Source organism: Rattus norvegicus, chromosome 19, assembly GCF_036323735.1.
Source record: "Rattus norvegicus strain BN/NHsdMcwi chromosome 19, GRCr8, whole genome shotgun sequence".
In the NCBI taxonomy this organism is placed as follows: domain Eukaryota; kingdom Metazoa; phylum Chordata; class Mammalia; order Rodentia; family Muridae; genus Rattus; species Rattus norvegicus.
In genome coordinates, this window is record NC_086037.1 from 62,324,292 (window position 1) to 62,342,615 (window position 18,324).

General features: G+C 53.3%; 1 protein-coding gene across 2 annotated transcripts in view; it reads left to right on the forward strand.

Annotated features, from left to right (window-relative positions):
• Positions 1-18,324, forward strand: part of Cmip (c-Maf-inducing protein) — a 206,042-nt gene that overhangs the window by 110,890 nt on the left and 76,828 nt on the right. For both annotated transcript variants that reach the window (NM_001163273.1, XM_063277945.1), the window contains exon 2: positions 13,375-13,500. In NM_001163273.1, coding sequence (NP_001156745.1) covers positions 13,375-13,500 — 126 coding nt within the window. The remainder of the gene's footprint in view (positions 1-13,374; positions 13,501-18,324) is intronic.

An 18,324-nucleotide genomic window follows, 5' to 3' on the forward strand; every position in this document is an offset into this window, starting at 1 on the left:
GACAGCTTTTGAGGGGTCGGTTTTCTTTGTCCCACAGAAGCCCAGGAATTGGAACTCAGGTCATGAGGTTTGGTGGCCAGGTGCCTTTGTCTACTGAGCCATCTTGTCCTGGAACCACAGCCTCTCGTCTCACCTCTGAGGGCCCGTGACACCACTTGCATTGTCTTCTCTGTCTGAGGTGGTAGAGTAGGCAGGACCTGGGTGGGGAATCAGAGGTGTGGGTCCCCACAAGCTCAGTACAGCGAGTTCTGACTCCTCCCTTCCCCTTAGACCGACATCTTTGATCCCTGCACTCTGCAGGTGGAGGCCGGAGGATCAGGAGTTAAAAGTTACCCTCATGTGCATAGTGAGTCTGAGACCTTCCCTTGGCTACATGAGGCCTTGTCTCAAGAAGCAAACAAACAACTCAGGTTTCCACACAGGAAGTGAAGGTGGTACTGCTGCTCCCATGGGAAGGTCCCTGGGTAGTGGATGCCATCTGTCACCGACCGTAAAGGTAGGGGTGGTAGGGTCAGTGCCAGGCCTCTGGGTTCTGCCCCTTTTAGATGGCTTTGGGGACTCAAGAGTCTGTATCTATCCCTTTGATAGCTATGGTAGACCCTGATGGCGAAACCGCAGACGCTGAAGGATAGAACCACCTCACATCAGACTGGCCACAGTTGAGGCTGGACCCCAGGAAATCTAGCCCCCAGAGCCCTTCCATTCCGCCCTTCGCTTTTCTCCTCAGGGACCCCTTCCATGTTCGTGCCCCAGCCAGAGTCCTAAATCTATCTAATTGTATTTTCTCCTGGGGTGTTTGCAGCTGGCCCGGTTCTCCCATCCAAGGCCAGCTCTAACTAGTGGTGTGAAGGCAGTGCTTGTAAAAGCCTCTGAGTCAGTCAGGCTGGAGGAACGGGTACATAGAAGCCCCCTCCACATTCAAAGCCTGCCTGAAAAGCACCTGTTACCTGCTCCCTGAGCCCCAGCCTGGGGCCTTGCTCATGAACAGAAATCCTCCAAGGCAACTACTTTCTAGCAGGCTTACTCCTAAGGAAACATGGCCCAGGGCTGCAGGAAGCAGTGTCTCCAGGAGGAATCTGCCCCTAGCAGGGTGGCCATGGGGCCCCTTCTCCCACCCTGAGCACTGCCCTACATGGTTTGAGTATCCCAGACAGTGGAGCTAGGCATGGGGACTCGAATGCTGTCCTCAGGACAAGAGCGCTTGGCAGCTGGAAGGTGACCCAATGCTAACTCAGAGCAGCAAGCTGGGGACAGCAGCAGCTCTCTACTGCTACAGAGCTCCTGATGGTGGCAGTGTGTAGCAAGCAGTGCTCCAGGGGAGAGCTAGGAAGGAGCTGAGGCTCCTCTTCCCTCATCGGTTTAGTGGTTTAGAGGTGTTTGGGTTAGAACTGATTTGAAAATTTCTGCCTCTAGGAAGGTCAGTGCTGGCTGTCATAGCCTGTGACTTTGGCATTCTGATCAAACAGTGAAGGAAAGGATGGTTCCTAATGCTGTGTTCTTTTGTCTTCACGTTGATGGTGGCAGCCTTGGGAAATCCTCGGGCCTGTGTGATTGTCCCCTAATCTCTCAGGTTGGTCCTTGGGCCATCCTTCCAGTTGGGGACCCTATAGAGCAAAGAGCAAGTCCTGTCCTGATGCTCTCACTCAGTTCAGGAATAGGTTGGTGGCTAATCAGGGGCGGGCTGGGGAGACAACTCCATTGGTGATGTGTTTACTGCGCAAATGTGACGATCCGAGTTAATCCTGGGGACCAGCAGGACCCTGGCACTGAGGCATCCACTTCATGGGGGACATTGAGTGAGCAGCCAGGTAGCAGATGTAGCAGGGAAGAGAGAAATGCAGGGAGACAGCAGAGGTTGATTTGGGGTTCAGCTCATGTGTTGGAGGTAGGGAGCTCTAGTGTATGGATGTGTCCCTGGTGCCTGGGTCACACCAACCGTGCCCCACAGGAAGTATTCAATAAATATTTGGCAATCTAGCCAACTACGCACGGAGAGAGGGAAGCGAGCTCTCAAGTCAGCAAGTGGGTGACTGATGTGAAGCCAAGTGTGAGGCAGCTTTCACATACCCATCCTTCTCCGTCACTGAGAAGACTCTGGCTAGAGTGGCCACAGAGGTTCCTGTGGACACCATGAGGCCTCCGTAGTAGAACTAGAATCAGAGTGGGCTGATGACAGATGCACCTGATGACACAGGCTCCCCCAGAGCCTACGTCTTTGAAATCGGTTTTGTGTCACCTTGTGGAGACGCCTCCTAGAGCCACCCCATCATCTAACGACTCACAGGAAGTGGTCTTCGAAGACACATCCTGAGAACTTGGTCCTCTTCTGTTACTCAAGAGGTGCTGGTGGCTGCGCTCAGGGCCTGCTGGGTCTGGACCTCATGGCTATTGTCTTCTGTGATCTTCAGAGTTCAAGTTCCAGAAGGGTGATTTTATGGGGGTGGATAGCGGAAGCTAGCAAGCAGAGGATGCAGGAGAGATGGCCGGATTTAAATCCCTGGTGGCCTGGACTTCTCTGTGTTCATTTTGGTCTGTTGGGATCTGTTACTAATCCCGGCAAGATGTGCAGGGGGGGAGGGGGTCATGTGAGGTAGCATGTGTGACTGGCTGGGTTTTTGTCTTTTTTTTTTTCTTTTATGTCTTCCATTAGACTGAATAATACCAGTTACCTGCTCTTGATTCCAGATGACTGGGGCTGGGTAGAGGGGTTTTGTATATGAAAAGGAAACCGTGTAACTTGGTCCAGGGGCTACGCCCACTGCCTTGGTTCTAATTGGTACCTTCTCGTACCCTCTCAGCCACTGGGTAGTTTTCGAGTGTGTGACTGTGTTTCTGTGTCTAGAAGGCTTTCAGATAAATGGAGAAAGGTGACTGATCTGAGTCTTGGTCACATAGCTACTACCTCTCGGTGGCTGGCCCTGGGTCCCCTGAGCTACCACCTTCAAAGTTCTTTCCCTTTCAAGCTATGACCGGTCCTTCTAGGTTGCAGTGGCCCCGTGATGCGGACACTCTTATCCCCACTTCACTAGACAAAAATTCAGAGAGTTCAGAAGTCAGGGAGAGCTGTCAAAGGGTGCTGAAAATCTAAGCCGTGTGTACCCACATTCTAGAACTTTTCCCAAGCCAGCCCCACGGCTTCTTGACATGCCCCCACATATTTCTACGTGCCTTGCCATGAACTTTCTTGGAGATGGTCCCAGGGTCTCTGCAGGAGCACCCCACAGTGTGTACACCTCACAGTGTGTACACCTTCCAGTGTGTACACGGGCTCAGTTCCCTCGGCACCCATTGTCACTCATCCTGGAAGCCCTGGCTAGAAGCCTACAGCTCGAGGAAAGACCCGCCAAGGACTTCCCATGCATGAAACACACACGGGCTCCTGAATCCAGCTCAGCTCTGCCAAGAACCGTAGAGAAACACTGAGTTTATTTGTCTAAGAGTCTGCCCTGCTGGCCTCGGCTTCCGGAGAACCCAGCTTTGTAGAGCTAAGGTCCTGTGAGACAGAAGGCTACCAGGGTCAGACAGAGGGAGGCCTTTGGGACATGAGAAGGGACTGGTGGTGCTTGTGGGCTGTGAGAGCTGACAACCCCCATGACTGCTGTCCAGGTGGCAGAAAAGGAAGCACCCATGGTATTTCGTCTCTTGTAGGCAGCATCTCATGTAGCCGAGGCTAACCTTGAACTTTGGGCTCTCTTGTCTCCTCCTGAGAGCCGCATTACAACCATGCACAGTGTACAGTGTGCAGTTTGTGTGGTTTGAGTGAGCACACAGCCCAGGACTCCTTACATGCTAGTGGACCATTCTACTCACCAGCCTTGACCTTGCTGCTTTTTATTTCAGCCAGGAAAAGCCCAGCCACCATCCTTCTAGATGCCTCTCCTCTCTCAACCTGTTTCTTCCTTATTAAATCTGAAGATTCTTTGGGGCTGACATGGGGGTAGCAGGCTGCTCTCTAAGGTCAAAGGTTTCCCTTCCCAATCTTTACATCCCTGACACCTCAAGGTTCCAGAGGTGGAGGCAGGAGGATTGAGAAGTCTTCCTTGACTACATACCGAGTTCAAGACTAGCCTGGGTTACTTGAGATTCTGTCTTTTTGTTTGTTTGCTTGTTTGCTTTTGTTTTGTTCTTGTTTTTATTCTCAGTACAAGGTTTCTCTCTGTGTAGCCCTAGCCGTCCTGGAACTCACTTTGTAGACTAGGCTGGCCTCAAACTCAGAGATCCTCCTGCCTCCATTGCCCCCAACCTCCACCTTAACAAAACCAGAATACATTCTTGCTTTTTTTTTTTTTTTTTTTTTGGTTCTTTTTTTTCGGAGCTGGGGACCGAACCCAGGGCCTTGCGCTTCCTAGGCAAGCGCTCTACCACTGAGCTAAATCCCCAACCCCACATTCTTGCTTTAAATGGTTTGTGAAGTTCTCTTTGGTTTCAGCCCATGGGTGGGGCAGTCTTGTCCCGTGTTGGTGGCTGGTTGAGCTTTCATCAGAGCTACTAGCCGTGAGCTCTCTGTTGTTGTGGTGAAACACCATGACCCAGAAATACACTTGGAGAGGAAAGGGTTTATTTCTGCTTACAACTCTCAGACCACACTGTCACTGAAGGAAGTCAGGGCAGGTACTCAAAGGAGGAACCTGGAGGAGGTGAGGCCATGAAGGGGTTCTTCTTACTGTCTTGCTCTCCATGGTTTGCTCAGCCTCCTTTCTTATACACCCCAGGACCGCCGTGCTCAGGGGTGGCACCACCTACAATATGCTAGGCCCTCCCCCACCAATCACTAATCAAATAAGATGCTCTCTAGACTTGCTTACAGGCCAATATGATGGGGTGTAATTCCTTCACCCCAAAGAGCTCTGTGGCCAGCTGACAGGAAGTGAACCAACAGGCAAAGATGGTTTCTATCTCCCTTAGCACTCCTGGTGGAGCCCCTGGCGGCCCCCTTCCCTAAGAACGTGAGTTCCTCTTTAACCTGCCTGCCCAGCTTCCTGCCTCTACCTGTCACCTTACTCATTTTCTCGCTCACATTTGTCACAGTTTTTGAATGTTCCACGTGCTTCGCATAGTTAACCTCTCTATCACCACCATTCTACAAGGAATCCCACCAGGGGCAGGCAGGGCTGTGGACCTTCACACACACACACACACACACACACACACAATCTGGAAACTGACGTTCCGAAAGACTGGTCTAGCCAGGCCCCAGCCAGCCAGGGTCAGGACTAAGGTGGCATGTTGGGTTTTTTTCTTTGCCTTGCAAGCGTGTGTTTGTTGCCTTTACCGTCTGAGCAGATGTGGAGGACGGCAGAGGATCATTGGCTGTCAGAATGTTGGCTTGCGGTGCTGCAGACATCTATGTGCGGGGAGGTGACCGGCAGTTCCTGTGTTTTGAAAGCAACAGAGACAGCCGTGAACACCCGTGTTCTTGGCCGTTCTGCATGTGCTTCATGTGGGCTCTGTGTAAACTGGTCCTGGCACGCACACGGGGAAAACACAGTGAGGCTGAGAGCCCCTGCTCTAGCCACGTTCCATGTCTATCCAGAGTAGTAGAGCAGCTTGATAAAAATCAGGAAAAGGGTGCATCTTTTCCAGTCATCAAAACTTGCCCAGGGCCTTCCTTCTGTTTACGTAAAATTCCAGCAAGGAGCCAGAGAGATGACTCAGTGGGCAGTTTTTGTTGGAGGATCCAAGTTCAGTCCCCAGCACCCATGTAAAAAGCTAGAGGGGGAGGGAGAGACTCTGTGGCTCACTGGCCAACCAGCCTAGCCTACCTCCTAGGTGACCAAGGAGAGACCCTGTCTCAGAAAGCAAGGTGGGTAGCTGGCTCCTGAAGAGGAAGGTGGAGCTGTCCTGTGGCAGCCACACATAACCACACACAGGTACCTGCCGTCCACACACACTCAAAATTTCAAAGTGAAAAAGTCAGTTTGGCCGTGATGACATGGGTGACTAGAGGCTGGCTTTTGCCCTGGGTCTCTTCCTTGTGAATTGCTCTCAAGTGAGGGCAAGCTATGAGCCTTGAGGCTTTTCATATGCACAGTGCTTGTCAGCTCTGTCCTCAGGCTGAACTGAGGGGCTGCAGTACTGCTGGGCCCCAGCTGAACCCTGGAGTCCCCACACCTCCCAGAGCCTCCAGGTCTAGACTGTCATCGGGCTGTCATCCGTATCCTCCCCTACCCCCACCCTATTTTCTAGCAGGCTGTCTTGCTGGAAGGCTTTGCTCCACCCCCATCCCTTCTGTGATGACGTGGGGCCTGTGAACAGGCTACGAGGTCTGGCACGCTGAGGAGAGTAAGGGATGTGGACCTGCCGCTGGAGTTCCAGGTCGCACATCTGTGTCATCTGAGCATCCCTGTTTTTCCAAAGGGACGGGGATGGCTGTAGGAGAAATCTCCTATGCCTTAGAGGCTGAGCCTTATGGCTTCCTTTAAGAACCAATGGGCCTGGGGACTTTCCCCCAAATTTGTCCTCTGGGAAATTTCTGCAGAACTTGTGTGGTGCTTCTACGGAACTTCAGGTTACAGCCAAGGGCAGCGGTTAGACATTCTTAGAAAGGGTGGTGCTGGAGACAAGGCTGAAATTCTCAGCACCTCTCAGCAGGACCCTGCGCGGGTGGATGTCACAGACAGCAGCTTTATTCGTGCAGCCCCCTTCCCCGAAACTCTTGTGCCCGCCACTGGGACAATCCACTTAAAGGAGAAAGGGTTCGTTTGTGTGTTTGTGGACTTCAGTTCATGGTCACGCAGCCGTGTTGCTTCTGGCCTTGGATGAGGCTGAACAGTGCAATAGCATCTGGAAAAGCAAATCTGCTCACTTTGTGGTGGCTAGCAAGCACGGTGACAAGGGACAAGAGCACACCCCCAGTGCCCTCGAACTTTCTTCTTACAGGCTCTCTTGCCAGTGTGTAACAGTGTATAGGTCCTCCTGGTCCTGCTGTGGAGGAACGGTTCAAGGTCAGGGTCTCCCCCAAGTTTGTGAAAGTCCAGAGCAGGGTTCTGTGTTCCTGTACCGTTGAGAGCTCACTTTGCTGTGCATAATGTATGCCCTGGACCCCAAACCTTCTTCCTTTTCTTCTTTCTGAAGAGGATCCAGTGGGACCTCCCCCAGGGTCCCTTGGAATGGTGGTACCTGTAGGCAGTTCCAGTCCCACCTGCCTGGCTGTTAACTGTTTTTAGACAAGTCCGAGGATTCTGGGTAGAATGGAGCTGACATGGGGAAAATCTTTGAGTCACTCATCAACTGCTTCAGTGGCAAAGGCACGTGTTGGGACAGATGCCAGGCCCGGGGACCAAATTCCCACCTTTCCCATGCTCGCAGAGAAGACAGGGCTTGGAAGGGTCGGGATACGGAAATAGCCAGTCTTGGCTGTGTTACTAAACTTCTTGAGGCATTTAGCCATAAAAGGGGGCAGCTGCCAGGGCTGGCTTCCTGATTGATGAGCCCTCTGTATGCCTCCTTACTGTCTTCATGCAGCCCTGGGATGGCCCTGCTGCAGGGTCTTTTTCTTTTTAAGAGAAGGGTCCAGCTGTAGTGCAGCTGTTGTTACAGGTGGGCAGGGACCCCCACAGCTGTGCATCAGTGGGAGGCCAGACCCTCGAACCTGCTGGCCTTAGCCCCATTCTACATGATGCACACCACCCTGGAGTTGATAAACGGACCAGGACCGTCCAGGTCTCTATGTTGGTGGTTGCAAGAGATTGGATCATGGTGGGAAGCAGGCAGCCTGTGACCTGTCATGGCCTCTCTCTCCATTTCCTCCGAGTGACCACAGCTGCCTTGCTTGCCGTGGTACTGCAGTGTGGTTGAGTGAAGTCCAGCGCTCAGCTGGGGCTAGAGTGGTCACGGGTTGCGGGGAGGATGGCTATGCTTAGTGAGGGTGGGGCTTGTGGTGGGTGGGATTTGGTGGGGTGGGTAGGGCTTTGGACATAAGGCCTGAGAGAGTGGGATCCGACGGGTGGAGTCTGTGTTTGTGATGTAGGTATCTTCCTGTCACCCCATGGGAAAGGCAATAGGACAAAGGCTTTTTCACAGTAATGGGAGGATAAAAGGTCCAAGTGGTAGACCATGTAGTTGGTCCACACAGGGGGGCGTATCCAGCCACAAACAGGGGTAAGGCAGGGCCTCAGCTCTGAGCCTGTGTAGCAGTGTTCTCAATAAACAGATTCACACAGGCAGAGTCTAATGGGCAGGTGATGGTGGTTTTCTGTCAGGTGTTGGCTTCTTGGCGTGATGGGTGTCTCCTGCATCGCAGAGGGATCTTTACGAGTCCCTGGCAGTCCAGCCATCGGGAACACAGATGCCATACTGTCTGTCCTTGACCTTCTCAGTGTGCCCTGGCCACCTGCGCTGGAAGGGGCTTCCTGCCATGCCATGTGGCGTCCTCCTGTAGACCAGAGCAGGGCCTCCTGACTGCCTTGCCACCGTGATGGCACCAAAGGACCCTGCCTTGCGTTTCGGCTTCCCTGGAGGGGATGACTCAAGTCCCACTCAGCCGGCTGCCAGAGTGACAGCCAGCCTGCTGCTTACAACCCCGGGCCAGCATGAGGCTTCTGCAGCACTCAGCGGCTCCAGTCTGGAGTGGTTGATAGAGGGACTTTCCAGCCAGATAGCTTTTCCTTTTGGGGTGTGGGAGCCCCCCCATCCCACTGGAACGCATGTCTTGAGTCAGCCTGGAGCCTCGTCCTGGGGGGCTGAAGACTCATGAGTCATGTGCTCATCACCATGGAAACCAGGGATAGGCTGGGATGGCGGAGCTGATCTCTGAAAGACAGGATGGCGAAGGCTGCCAGATGAGCACCCCTCTGGATGAGAAGCCCGAGAGAGCAGATAATTAATATAAGCATTAGCTCGGGAGGTCTTGGGGTTCGGGGAGGGGAACACTGGTGAGGGACCCTCCAGCAACCTGCTCTGTCTCCTGTTCAGGCCTTGGATGCTTTCAAGCCAGACTTATCCCAGAATCCTCTGTTTTCTGGAAAACGCAGGCCCTCTTACACTAGCCCATAATAGTCCCATAGCAGAACACTGCGGCAGCTCAGAGATTTGTCCCCACCTCTCACAAGAAGGCAGTGTCCCCAATGCACAACTCGCAGTGTCCCAGAAGGCTGCACCCCAAGAGCCAGGACCCTGGGTGGTGGACGTCGGTGCCCTCAGCACCCAGCACATGCTGACTCAACATGGCGCTCAGTTCAGAAACTCTAGCGACAAGCCCACCTTGTTAGAGTGTGGCCAGAGAGTAGCGCCCAGCGGAGAAAGCAGTAGGTCCCTCATTCCTGGCCAGGGCTCCCAGGACTCCTTAATATCTCTCTAATGAGAGTAATTTGGCAACAGCAGAAAACATGCTCTAACCCTTTGTCCCAGTAATTCCATTTCTGGGAATCTGGCCTAAAGAAATAAACCTAAATATAGGCTAGAAAAACAGGCTTCACAAGGATGTTCACTTCAGAGTTGCTTATCACTCATGCAAAGCAGGACGGCCGCTCAGTCAACGACAGAGAGGGCAGGCGCAGAGGGAGACTCGGAGTGGATGCTCCTAGGTGTATAGCACAGGCAGATTCTTTGATTTGGGACTCAGCAAAAAATTTTGTTTAGGGCCAGCGAGATGACTCACTGGGTAAAGGCGGCAAGCTTGCTGTAAAGGCTCGATGACCCGAGCGTGATCCCTGGGTGGAAGGAGAGAACTGACTCCCACAAGTTGATTGCCACATATAAACCGTCTGTGTGTGTCTGTGTGTGTGTGTGTGTGTGTGTGTGTGTGTGTGTGTGTGTGTACACGCATGCATACAGGCACGTGCACATTAGAGAGTAATACAAGTTATGGTTAAGAAGTCAGGAGAGCCTGGTTTAGTGGGTAAGAGACCTCGTTTTACAGAAGGACACGGGTTTGAATCCCCAACATTCGTGTCAAGGCCAGGCATGACTACACATACCTGTGACTCCAGTGTCTCAGGAGACAGGTTGAGCCCCATAGGGCAGAAGCCGAATCAGTCTAGACAAAAGCAGGCCAGCTGCAGGTTGAGTAAGACCCTGACTCAAGGGGGTAAGCAGAAAGTGATAACTTTATCACGGGGCACCCGATGTCCTCTGGCCTCTGTGTACCTGTGCGTGGCGCATGTGCACAGCACACACACACACACACACACAGATGCAGAGTTACAGACATTAAAAATTAAAACGAAAGAAAAAAATACTTTGACGTATTAATGAATGTGTGTGGAGAGAGAGAGAGAGAGAGAGAGAGAGAGAGAGAGAGAGAGAGAGAGAGAGAACGAGAACGGGAGGGAAGGATGGGTGGGGAACTGAATATAGGTTCTCAAACATGCTGACCAAGCACTCTAACACATGGCGGTATCCCTCGCCCTCTTAACATTTTATATCGTGGCCATCTCACCTGCCTAGGCTGGCTTTGAACTCACTCTGTAGCCCTGGCGGGTCCTGAATTGGTGATCTTACCTCAGCCCCCTGGGTTTATGGGCTTGGACCTTCAGGCTGGGTTCCCGAGTGATCCTGATTTAATTTTACCCGAATGCTTAAACTCTGTCCCTCACCTTCCCACGCTGCATTTGTTAGTCAAGTGTGAGTTGTCATTTACATATAGTGACATCCACCCATGAGCGTGCAGCTCCAGGAGAGCCGATGGATGGTACCACCAGGAGGAGCAGGCATTTGGGGTGAGCCGGTTCCAGATCACCCCAGCAAATATGCCCCGCCTTCCTTCCATCAGCCCAGTCCACCCCTGCAGCCCCGAGCTTCCCGTCTGATTCCACCAGGGCACCCTGGAACCTTGCTCGCGCTGTGAGCCTGATTCTTAGTTGTGCCCGAGAGCTGCGTTTCCCATTTTCCCTTGGGAAGTCTCAGTTGTCCTACTTTCTGATTCCCCTCTTGTCTGCTGGTGACTCTGGCTCCTGTGTCATCATTGCTGTGGGTAGCATGGTCTCAGTGGGTGTGACACATCTGTCCGCACATGTCATCGAGCTTCCTGTCCCCGTGAGGACCCTCTGGGAGCAGAGGCAGCAATGTAGCTTAGCCTGCGGTGACCACAGAGGAACCTCGTATGTAGAGGAGAGCAGGGAAGATGAGAACAGTATCCTTTGAGCCACACCGCTTTGCCCATCTGTAGTTTTCCACACTAGTGTGCCAAGGTGGCCCTGACCCGAGGACCCAATACTTCTGTGCTACTGCTGTGATCCAGGCCCTGGTCGGTCATCTTAATTTCCCATTGGCCCCGTTGTGTCCCCAGATCCCATAGCAGAATCGCTCATCCTGGGCCCCTAAAACCTCTTCAGCTGGGCTCAGACATTTCTCGTCCTCCATGAGTGCTGGATACCCCTTTGGTTTTGGACACACAGACTGGTTAGCCCAGGCTGGCCTCACGCACTCAGCCCTCGTGCCTCCAATGGCAGGTGAACCTCAGGATGTCTGGCTTGGGCACATGTCTTGAGGAATATTTTGTTTTCACTCGGGTTTTGGAGTTTGGGGAAGAGGGAAGAGGACGCTGGAGATAAACTATATCTTCAGTATTGTTCCAGATGCTGAGCTAAGTAAGCCCTTGGCGAATTAGATCCCCTGGAATATTCTCCGCAGTTCTGTTTTATGAAATTACTCTCAGAGGAACCAGGTTCAGAGAGGTGCTGTAACTGACTTAATGACACACAGCAAGGGGTTCAAACATAGGTCTTTAATGGCTCTGAAGACTACTTTGGGCCAGGTGCTGAGTCAGACAGTGGAAAAGCGATCAATCTGGCTTTTAAAAACAACGCACACCTATTTATACCCAGCCCTTTCCCAGAAAGCCTTGCTCACAGCTTCAGCCACAGGCTGCTTGTGGACGACCAGGCCAGGTTGTACAATGGAGGTGGCCTGCAGCAACCTCCACGTACCGGGTGGTTTGCACAGGTGGACACCGTGCTCTGCGGGTCCTGCTGGAGAGCAGTGCACTGGTCGGAAGGGCTTGTGGCCAGCCACCTCCCACCAACCCTGTCCTCCTGGCTCTGTTCTCGGTGGCTTCGGCTTCGGTGATGCTGCTGGAATTTCCTGCAGCACCTTCCCCCTTGCGGGGTGTGATCCTTACACCCGGAAGTGCTACCTGCTACTTGAGCTGCGCCTGATTGACCTCTCCCCTCAGCCCTCTCTCTCTCTCTCTCTCTCTCTCTCTCTCTCTCTCTCTCTCTCTCTCTCTCTCGCTGTTCCCCAGGCCTTTGCATGCAGGCCTTGGGTTCATGCTGTGGCCCCTGTCACTGTGACTTGATTGCGTTCGATACTCGCTCTTTCTCTCCACCCCATCCCCCATGATTACTCTTTTTGCGGGGATGGTCTGTTTGTTGTCTCTTCAACCACACTGGACTCTAGTTTTATGCAATACCCACCACAACTCCTAGAATATACTAGAAGCTCAGTGGATATCTGTTGAACCAACCTAAGTTGGTCATTCACTTAACTTAAGGCTGATGACCACCCGCACCAGGGGGGCCGAGGCAGTTTAGCCATCAGCTCTCCCCACCGCCACTACGGGTCGGTTGGAAAAGAAGAAAACGATCAGAGGCCTAAGCGTCTGTGGTAAACTGCTCCCCAGGCCATAGACTTCAGTTGCACCTTCCTCTTTCAGCATAGCATAGTGCACACATTCATTCTGTCTTAGCTGTGGGAAGGGCACAAGACCTCTGTGCTCCACGGATGACCCTGCCACCTCCTCCCTAAAGTCATTGTGAAATTCCACTCCTGGAGTTCCCGGAGCAGTACGTGCACACGAAGGGGTCTGTGGGAGGTTGCCGTTAGTATTAGCTTGTTATAACTTTTCACTGACTCTTCCGACCCCTGGCATTTTGGAGGTGGGTTGTTGAAGACCCTAGCAGGGCCTGATGGCTTCTCTGAGACAGCAGGACTCTCTCTCAGAGGCAGTGTGGATGGGTGGCTTCAGGCCTGTCTTGCCTTCCCCTATCACTGATTCATGCTTGCCTTTCTCATGCTCTCTCACATGCAGCTGAGCCATGTGGTGGTCCAGGCACCGAAGAAAGATAGCATGTGCTCTGTGGACTTTGGGGGTGAGGAAGCAGGATGGGTCAGAGGCTGCCGCTGTAGGGAGTGACCGTAGGAGCCTTCGAAGGATGCTGCGCTGGGGAGGGATGCTGAGATTCAAGCTGTGCCCTGTGCTGAGTCCTGTGGTCATCAGGGGATGATCCCCCCCTCACCCTTGACTTAGGGGTTCCCTTACCTGCTCTTCATTCTGCACCCTAGGTGTGAAATGAGTTCCCTCCACAGCCCCTCTCCCACAGTGGAATGCCGCCAGCTGAGAGCTGGTCCTTCCTTTGGTCCCCGGGTAGACTCATTTCTGTACTTATTATGCTGTCTGCTCACCAGCTCTTGTTTCTCTCTCTCTCTTCACCACAGCCGTCTGGGTACATGGAAAACTCGGTCTCCTACAGCGCCATTGAAGACGTTCAGCCACTGTCCTGGGAGAACGCCCCGAAGTACTGTTTACAGCTCACAATCCCTGGAGGGACCGTTCTGCTGCAGGTAGGGAGAGTAAGCATGAGCCAGCAGTTTCCTGACTCAGGAGGGCAGGGGGAGGACTGTGCATGGATTAAGCACCTGCTGCATGCTGCCCACCCCACCGTCTAGGAGCATGCTCGTTCTCCTGAGCCTGTGAAAAGTGAATTCTGTAGCCTCTGTTTTGGAAAGCAGGGAAACTGAGTCCCCGGGCCGGTTGTCAGGCCTCAGAACTTGTGAGGATTGCCTCGTCATGAATCCTCTCTTTGCTGGACTTTAGTGAGGATTGTGTCCGGTATCTTTTTGGTTAGTTCGGTTTTGTTTTTGCAAACGACGGAAACACCGGCTCTGTGTGTCTGTGAGCACATGAGTCGGAAACGACGCGACATCGTTCAGACCGAAGGTTGAACGGGAATTGGCCGAGCTATTCAAATTGCTGAGAAGGCCAGGAGAGAACTGCAAAGAACAGCTGAGTCCAGGGTCAGGTGACAGATGATGTCATCAGGACTTAGTTTTTGCCCCTCCCTCCATGGTGAGGTACATTGTCAGTGTTGTGGCGGGGAAAAGGGGAGGGTAGCCACCCTAAGGAGCAGCTTAGAATTTCTAATTCTATTAAAAGTAAGAGCTCCCCCCCCCCCCGCCCCCAGCCTCATGGGAGGCCCAGCTTGGCCCTGCTAGCCTTGGGAGTATGTTGTGCTCTGCCCTCTGTGACCCTGTCCTCATCCTGATCTTCCCGGGTCTGTCTGTTGTCTCCTTGTCTTTGGAGGGGGGACAAACCAGCCTCTGCTGTGCCTCCCTTGGCCTCTCTGCCTCCCTTCTGTTTCCCTTGCCCGGCTGATGAGTCTAATACTGGGTCTTTGCAAGGCTGGGCAATGCCAGGCCGTGTGGGGCCGATTGACCCCATAAGCAACCATGGCCAAGACAAGGGGGACCCTGAAAGGCAGCAGGACAGCCCTTCTGGAATGCCTTTTTTGTTCAGTTATGTGGCTTCAAGCCTGCCCCTTTCTCTCTGGGCCCTACAACCCCATCCTCATCCTCCTGTCAGCCTCTGGGGAGACTGAGCCATAAACACATGATTATCAAAGCTGCAATTCAGACATGGACATGTCCCATGTCTCGGGGGCCTAGGAGGAGAGGGGGAGAGGAGGGTGACTCACTGGGTCTCGGGGAGACAGCTGCGCCCCAGGGATATGCACTGATGTGAGGGTGCAGGGTGATGAGTATGACGGTGCCCTGGAGGGGGACACACCTAGTATGGGGGACATGGGGCTCTCTGGTAGGAGTGAGGTTGATGCCCATCACTGTGTCTAGATATGGTCTTGTCAGCTTCCAACTATATACTGAGGGCATTGGCGAGCTATAGAAAGCCTTTGAAGGGACCGGACACTAGACAACAGATCAGGGGCTGAGAGGCAGAAGGCTGAACACTGGGAAATAGCCAGGGAGCCCTGTTTTCTCTGTTGATGGTGGCTCCCATGTACTAGCAGAATGGCCTCTTGTTTCCGAGGCTAGAGCATCCCCATGGGTCAGAGGAGTAAGATGCTGGCCAGCTCTGGGCATGTCCCTTTAACCTGGCCATGGCCCTTGGCTGGTGGTAGTGATGACTCTCCCAGGCTGCAGTGGGCTGAGTGACGCGTCAGAGCTCCCCCTGCGGGCTGACAAACCAGGCTGCCCCAGCGTCCTCCACACTTGCCGCCCCTGCTTGGTGGCTGCTCAGCCAGAGGCAGGAGCAGCAGAGGAGGAGAGAAGAAGGAAGAAGGAGAGAGGAGAGGAGGCCGCACCAGCTCCCGCTGTGATCCGGAGCCTAACTCAGGGAAGCAGCGCGGTCTCCCTTCAGAGAGCTAGGTGGGTGCAGTCTTGCCCCTGCTCACCCCTTGGGTCTCTCTCCTGCTTGTACCTCCATCAGGCCAAGGGAGGCACATTAGCTTGGCTGCCTGTCCCTGCCTCCTCCCTTGATTCCATAATTGTGTATGACTCCTCTGTTCCCCAGGGTGAGGCCAGAGCTGCTGGTTAGGGTCCCTGCTGTGAGTTCTGGTCCTCGTGATGTGTGTCAGGAAGCTCAGCCTTGGCTTTGTCTTAATTCTTGAATGACATACTATTACGAACCAGAGCCCAGGTGTCACTAAGAACATCCTCAGTGCTAGGGACAGATCTTCCTTGTCCCACTGTGGGAAGGGACCTCGGGAGCAGCCAGTTAGGCTAAAGGGTCACAGCCCGGGGGTCGTGGCCCAGCGGAAGCTGTTACAGAATGGCAGAGGTCCTGGAATGTTTTGCAGTGAATGTGAGCACTGCAGCCACCAGTCCCCGTGGTGGTGACGTGAGTTTGGGTTTAATTGACGCTATTGATTGGAAACAGTGCTTTCTCCGTCCTGAGCCACACTGAGTGCCAGGGCTCTGCTCTGCTCTGTTTTCTAGCCCTCCGTCACTCTCCTCCCATCATCCCCCTCTGTCTCTGTGTCTGTCGTTCCTTCTTCCGCCCTCCCTCCCTCCCTCTCTCTAGCTTTTATTGTTTGCTTTTTTAATGTCTCCTTAGCCTCAGAGCATCCATCTCTGTCTTCCTCCTCCAATCCTAGTGTCCTCCCGGTTTGCATTCTGGATCTCTTAGATCAATAGCCTGTCTTACTGGAAGTCCAGCCCCTGGGGCCTGACTTGCAAGTTCCAGAAAGGCTGAATGAACCTTCCTATGGCGTGCCTCTTAAGTAGCAGAGTGTAAGCCTCCAGTAGGTGCAGGAGACAAGGTGCCAGTGCCCAGCATGGGAGCCAGTCAGTGTTCCTGGGCTTTCTGTAATTTCATTGTGAGCTCCCTAAGCACATGTTAGATCCCCCCACTCCCCTCCTCCCTCAGCAACAACAGAGGCCTGCTAACCTTGTGTTTCCCTTACTGTCCTCTTATGAGCTCCACTGTGAGGAGGGCAGCTTCTAAGTACCTACCTTGTGTGTCCTGTTTGAGGCACCTTGCTGGTGGCTTCTGGTTAAGTGTTAAGCACTGAGGAATGATGCAGTTCTAATTCCCTTGAGGAAGAGCAGACAGTTAAATAAGGAGGGAAAGTAGCCCCTCCTTCCTGACAGTGTCCCCACTCATCATCACTGGTCACGAAAGCCCCATCGGGGGGGTTGGACAACTGTTTATCCCACATACAAGTAACTGACAGGGACAGGATGGGTTCCCTTACTGCAAGTGAAGGAGAGAGAGGGGGGCGGGGGGGGGAAGACAGAGACAGAGAGACAGAGAGAGACAGAGACACAGAGAGAGACAGAGACACAGAGAGAAACAGAGAGACAGAGAGAAACAGAGAGACAGAGAGGGGGAAGAGAGAGACAGAAACAGACAGAGAGAGAGAGAGAGACAGAGAGACAGACACAGAGACAGAGAGACAGAGAGAGGGGGAAGAGAGAGAGACAGAATGAGAGAGCACTTTCCCGCTGCCCTTTGCTGTTTTTCCTGGAGATTGGGCCAGGAAGCTGAACTTGGGAGCAGTCCCTGCAGGCTCCAGGCTGTTTTTCTCACCTCGGACAAAGCAACAATGAACTGGAACTTGGCAGCGTCTGCTGAGGAAGTTGGGCTGGCTTGCCTGGAGCCAGCCCTGTGGGAAGTTTATCACCAGGTTCTGGCAGAGAGCTACCAAAGCCAGCCTGGGGCCATGGGGGCAAGGCAGGCTGAGGACTCCCTCTGGGGTTTCAGGGGATTCTCCTCCAAGTCACCCTCTGGCCACTCACTGTACCTGGCGTTCCCTGGGATCTGGGTTGTCTTGGTCCCTCTCTTCTGCCACCCTGGCTGCCAGGGAACTTCACAGAGAGGCTCTCCTGGCTGCAGCACAGCCAGACAAACTTGTCCTTTGCCAGAAGCTACCTAGGGAGGCCTGTACTGGGATTCAAGAGTGTCGCCTGTCATCCTCTGCTGAGGGAGGGTCTCACCTTTGTCACACACTGCCTGGCTCACCCTGTTTTCCATGCTGGCCAACAGGTGCCATGTTTTTCATTGGCTGTCAAGGGGAAGAGCAGCTCCTATATCTACAGGAGCCTGCTTACCTGCTCCCTAGGGGGTACTGGGGCCAACAGGCTAGGAGGGGGATGGGCCTGAGGGCCATCCAAGTCTGCAGTGCTAGAGTGTCCCGAGCTGTTGGGAGGAAGCTTCTGGGCTTCCTTTTTTCACCTATAACCAGACTTTAGTATTTGCCTCCTTGGTTACAAGTCCCATAGTCCAAGCGTGGTACTCAGGTGTCTGGGGACATCCCACCACCACCATGCGTGTTTCTGAAGACTCAGCAAAAGCACGGCAGTCAAGAGCGTGGTGCGTCAGAGCTGAAGGGATTGTTGTGAAGTTTCCAGGGAATGGGTGCATGGATGCTGTACTTACTGTGATTTAATCAGTCATAAGATTTCCCTCCCTCCCTCCCTCCCTCTCTCCCTCTCCTCCCTCCCTCCCTTCCTCCCTCCTTTCTTCCTCTCCTATGCCTGTGCATCCATCCATTTGAGCAAACCTATCCACTTGCACATTTATCTGTCAACATACATACCCCATCCATCCATCTGCGAACACGCCTACACATCCATGTATATACATGCACACCTACCTATCCATCCATCTGCATACATGCGCCCTATCCATCCATCCATCCATCCATCCATCCATCCATCCATCCATCCATCCATCCATCCACCTACTTTCCCATCTGTCTACTTACCTACTTCATCTATTAGTCTACACACTCACCTCCTCATCCACACATTTACCCATCCGTCCATCTGCACGCACACCCACCCACTCACCCACTTAACACTCTGTGTCCCTATCCATCCTTCCATCCACGTAGACACCTAACCGTCTAACCACTTAACCCCTCCCTACAC